General features: G+C 42.6%; 1 protein-coding gene across 1 annotated transcript; it reads left to right on the top strand.

Annotated features, from left to right (window-relative positions):
- Positions 1 to 1,586: 1,586 nt before the first annotated feature.
- LOC119379604 (uncharacterized) lies at positions 1,587 to 4,987 on the top strand. The gene is made up of 4 exons (XM_037648910.2): positions 1,587 to 1,809; positions 4,260 to 4,370; positions 4,815 to 4,884; positions 4,980 to 4,987. The coding sequence occupies exons 1-4, from the start codon at positions 1,681 to 1,683 to the stop codon at positions 4,985 to 4,987; spliced, it is 318 nt and encodes a 105-aa protein (XP_037504838.2). The 5' UTR covers positions 1,587 to 1,680.
- The last annotated feature ends 357 nt before the right edge of the window (positions 4,988 to 5,344 follow it).

Raw genomic sequence — 5,344 nt, forward strand, 5'->3', positions numbered from 1 at the left:
CAATGAGTTTACGTCTATTCTTACTGTGCCTATGGCAGCCACAGATTCTAACGGTTGGGTTAATGAGTATACATAATTAAGCTTCATCTTATGTCGGCGGCTCAGGGTTCCACAAATTCTCAAAGTTACGAGTTTTCCTTGCAATGGACTTGAAAAATTTATGCTTTGCCTCAAAGTGCATACAGGAGAGCCTGCACAAAGGACCGTACAAAAGAAGAAGCCTCGGATAATGAATCATGTAGTGCATTTTTGGTATAACGTTTACATTTGGAAAAGTTTCCCTAAAAGCAGTGTAAAAATCATCGAGTACTTGCAATTGTGCAGCTGCACTACTGCACACATGAGGTGCAAGAACAATGTCAACCAAGGCAGACAGCAAGAGGTACACATTGTATGCATCGTTTCTCTTTGCAACAATATCCCCCACAAATAATGAGAAAAAACGAAAAAAACAATTAATGGCTGATGTGCCAAACACTGATTGATGGGAGGTGGCATTCTTGACTTCTTGTCGCATCCTTGCAAGGGAAATGAACTGAGCCTTTCATTTAGCTGATCGAGAGCAAGTACATGGCTTGATATAATGTGCCGTACAATATGTTTCATGGCAAAAGGAATCACTCCTTCAAACAGGTCATGCATAACATCTGGTGGAAGGCCTTTTTTCACATCAAATGACCTTAGACCACGTGCCTTAGACAGCTTTCACCATTGACCCCATAAACACTGCTGAGGTTTGAATCTGTTTTAATTAGGTTGATATGTTGAGCATGCATTTCCCTTGTTCTGATTATGAAGTCCTCTTCATGCCACTTCTCAACAATATGTTCTGTCTTTGCCAAACAAAAACGGCAGATAGGCCCTGATGAAAAGCATTCACGAAAATCACCTATCTGATGGCTAGACAACTTATCTCCATCACCGTTCAAAAAAATCTCCGCACATATAACGAAGGGACCCTTTAACAAACTCCATCTATCTCAAGTCCAGGGGCGTAGCCAAGGGGGGGGGGGTTCAAACCCCCCCCCCCGAAATTTTTCAGTTTTGCTTGTATATATATATATATACACGCACACATACAAACGCACACACGAACATCCATAATGAACCCCCCCCCCCCAAAAAAAAAAAAAAAAAAATTCTGGCTACGCCCCTGCTCAAGTCCATGAGATTCTAGCTGCTGAAGGTCCTCAAGCAGTGACTGAATAAGCTTGTGCAAGGTGAATTTTGCTACAGTGACAGTTTTCACAAGAAGAACAAGATATTTGCTGTCAACTTTTGAGCGAGATTGGGGTGGGAATTTAGAGCTGTCAGATAACTAGCCAGGACTTTATGCTTTTCACGTTTGCTTCCAATTGGATTGTAGAGTTCAAACTCATCAAAGTAAAGTTACGATCTAATCGACACATTACGCGGCAGCGCGACACCAGTCTTAGAGGCCATGCAAACACTCGCGCGACCGAAATCCAATTTCGATTTCGAAGGCCATGCGTTGTTTTTAATTCCGCATTGGCGCTGTGGTTGTGTGGGGCGCGCATGCGCGTTGTGTGCGTTGTATGGTTTGGCGCCTTTTCGTCATGTTTTCGTTCCCGCTCTGCCAGCTGTGCCGCTCTGCCTGGCTCAGCGCCTATTTCGAACCCATGCTATGGTGGCTACCCATGCGTGCGCGTTTTGGAAGTTATGGCAGGATGCGTTTGCCTCGTCGTGCTGAAGGATGGCCAGCGGAAAAAAGTTTCACTCCCTAACGGTGCCTACGGCGAACTGATGGATGCTCTCGCTTCCTTAACCAACATACATGACAAGACCTTGGTAAGTTTTAATCAAACTTTCGTTTCTTGCTTAGTTCCGATAAGTCGTGAGATGTACTACATGCATACATAACTGTTTTGGCGCGTACTGCCACTGTGGCGTGCAAAGTGATTCAGGCTCTTTGGTAATCCTTTTTGAAGTTTAGAGACTAGCGAAACCGTTATTGTCATTTTATGCTTGGTTCTGTTGAGTCACTTGCAACGTGAATATAGCTGAAGGCAAAACGAAGAAAAAGCTCGCTGCTTTATGAAAGGAACGTCACGCCATACATTTTATGACCGTGTTCGTTCTTTAAGAGTGCGTAATTGTACTTTTGAATTAGCTATTTGATTAGGCTCCAACATATTTTCGCTATTTTTCATAGTTAGGCCGCGGTTTAGGCTAATTCAGTGGCAAACTTTTGTATTCGGAATTTTTCGTTTCAAAAAGTCAGAGTAGTGTATGTGTGTGTGCAAATGAGAGCGCGCATGTTCTTTGATCTCCCTGTACCCCGCATCTTAGATGCGTGATAGCTAGGGCTCTGTGTTTTCGGTGTTTATATTTCTTGAAAGTCGGCGGGTGTTTATCGGAGTTTATATTTTTGGCGGAAATTCGGCGTTTATCGGAGGTTATTTCTCGTAAATCTCCAATTCTCCGAAATTCGGAGTTTTTCATTATTCTCAAAACTCCAAAATTTTAGATCAATTCATATCTAAATACTAAAATATCAAAACTCACGAAGCACATTTTATTTTTTCTAGAAGGTTTGAATGCACAAAAACATATATGCACAAGCGAAATACTTCAACACAAAACACCTGCATTTGTGTGTATAACAACCTTAGCTTAAAGCTTATTGTAAAACACGCAAGCATACTTTGCGAAGTTGCTGTCAGTGATTGAAGCGCGCTCCTTTCGATTGACGACTCTCAGCTTTGAAAACGCCCTTTCAATGTTAGCGCGAGAAACAGGAAGTGCCAGAAGACGCAGCGCATTGCGAGAAAGCACTGGCCACTGGACATTTGTGAAGTCTCCAAAACGACAGGGATTCAACAATGTTACATATTTCATAGCACTGATAGTTTGCAAAAACACTCAGGAGCTGGCTCATGTCGTCAGTTTCAAGAAGCACTAATTGAAAAATAGGCGCATATGTTTGGAACGCACAGGGCAGCTCATGCTTCACATTTGGATTCACAATTTGAACACAGTACCAAAACGATTCTTTGCTGTACTGGAGTTGATCGCACAGGTTGTTCTCGGATGTCTGTCTCCACTTTTCGGCGACAGCAGCGTAGTATTGCGAATGTTTGCGACAGTCATTAAGCGGTCATTCTCGTCAAGGAGGTTGAACAGACTTGTGACATCTGATGCGAAGACCTCGGTTGGATCACGCCATTGACTGATGAGTGTGTGCAAACGAACCCCCAGTGTGGGATAAACTTGGTGTGCCAGGGTACTCTCAAGTTCCTCTGCCTCCTTCCTCTGCTTCAAGTTCCTTAACGATTGAGAGCACGGCACATGAATTGGTCTTCAGAAACCTCATCTTAACAAGCAAGTCGTGTACAGCTTCAGGCGATGAAATAAGACTCTTGAGCTTCTCACACTTCGTTCCCTTGGCTTTGTCACTTCCCAATAAAGACAAAATGGCGCGCCAGTAGTCCAAAATATCTTCTAGAGCTTCATAAAAAGAGAACCACCTCTATGGACATACGGTTTTAAGCGACTGAAGGACATGCCCATCCATGGCCAAGCACACAAGACCAAACTTAAGGCGCAGCTCCTGCCACGAGTTCAACAGGGCAGGAAAGGGCACAACAAAATCTTGAACTACGTTAAACGAGCTTGTCCTTATTCCATCCTCCAGGCGCTGCTGAGTACGTGGCACAGATCTTTGAAGTGAAGCGCCTTGAATTCAGGGTTGGAGAGTTGCAAGTCCTTGTGAAGCTTCTGCATGTAGGAAGCTGAGTCGGAGCACAATACAGCTACGTTGCCTAATACAAGTATACGCGCGGTAAACTTTAAATCGGTCGAACCAGAATATGTATCAATGAGCGCTTAGAACTCTCCCTATGGATAAAGAATGGACAGTATAATAAAAAGTTGGGCAAGTTGGTGTTGGTCCAGGTCATATTGGCCCTTGAAATCCGAGTTTATCGGATAAATCTGAATTGTCAAAATTTTACTGGCGAATGTTTATCGCATTTATTCGGATACAACTGAAACACGGAGCCTTAGTGATAGCTTATACATGTTATCAGTATGATATCACGGTGCGGCCCAGTGACACAAACAACAAACCATGTTTGATCTTCCGCTGTAACATGTATTCAACTTATTGAGTTTTGAAGCTTCAGCCAGTCATTGCATGCTGATTTACGCATTTTCCTGTAATCTTGCACTGATTTTGCAACGTGGGCTACTGAAGTGCACTCGAAGAAAGTTGCTACGTTAACATGTTTATTTAACAGATCCAAATGTATGATGAAGAGCTAGACGACTATGTTGATCTTGAGGAAGGAAGTGACGTCCCAAACAAGGCTAAAATAAAATTGGCGCGGAAACAAGGCCTTCATGTTGATGTGAGTACTGTTGCAGGTTGGCAATATCTTATTTGTTTTCTGCAATTCTAAGCAGAGGTTTTATCACGGTGTAATTTACAATGTGGAATGTTACAAAGAATTGGCATACAATATTTAGCGAGAACAGGATCAAACAAGCAAAATAAAATTTAGAACTGAGTAAATTGTGGCCGGTGTACTTTTACAATATCCAATGCCAAAAAGCAAATGCCATAAATTTAAGGAAAACCAGACACCAACACAGTGGCTTTTGGCATTCGGTAGAATTGTCTGGCTTCATGTGTGTACATGGACTCACAATGTTAAAGCAATCAACAGCTCCTTTGCTGCAGTAGGCATTCACATCTTAACTCTCTTTTTGTCTTCCCAAATGTCTATTAACCTACTTCGCGTTACCTCATGTTTGCTTTTTGAGGAGTTACAACATAAGTTTCCCTTTTGCAGGGTGCCAGCCCTGCATTGACTTTTGTGCAGAGTGCAGGAGGAGCTGTGGAAATGGCCGAGCAGAGGTATTGTTAGTAGCGAAAGTAAAAATTAAAAGATAAAACTGACAGACATTTAGAGAATCAGTATTGCTAATTTTAAAGCACTCTGTATGTTATTTTGCAGTGCCGTGACAGAAAACGCACAAACGTGCAGTCCATCCAGTCGGTGCCACTGGAAAAGGAACGGGATTTTTTAGATTTTGTGCTCCCTTCTTTTGGGCACTACGACGAGGTGCTGAGGAGAAAAATACAAATAAATGGCGCTGTGCGCCGTGCCATAGTGGACAAGCTCTTTGCCGCATACATCAAGATCGCATGCTAAGCACTCCATGTATGCTCTTTTCTTTAGCTATAATTTGGTAGTTTAACTATTCAATGGCTCAACTGTTCATCATGAATGAGCTGTAGGGAACTAAAATTGTATTATAGAAGTTTTAGTGGTTGCCTTGTTTCTCCTAGTTTGTAACAGCTGTACACTTGTTGGTTGCA

The sequence above is a fragment of the Rhipicephalus sanguineus genome, chromosome 1 (assembly GCF_013339695.2).
Source record: "Rhipicephalus sanguineus isolate Rsan-2018 chromosome 1, BIME_Rsan_1.4, whole genome shotgun sequence".
In the NCBI taxonomy this organism is placed as follows: Eukaryota; Metazoa; Arthropoda; class Arachnida; order Ixodida; family Ixodidae; genus Rhipicephalus; species Rhipicephalus sanguineus.

Excerpts from the sequence above, each read along its gene's own strand:
- LOC119379604 (XM_037648910.2), top strand. The coding sequence starts at position 1,681 with ATGGCAGGATGCGTTTGCCTCGTCGTGCTGAAGGATGGCCAGCGGAAA. Across the intron at positions 1,810-4,259 it reads ACATACATGACAAGACCTTG|ATCCAAATGTATGATGAAGA; the intron begins GTAAGTTTTAAT and ends TTTATTTAACAG. Across the intron at positions 4,371-4,814 it reads AACAAGGCCTTCATGTTGAT|GGTGCCAGCCCTGCATTGAC; the intron begins GTGAGTACTGTT and ends TCCCTTTTGCAG.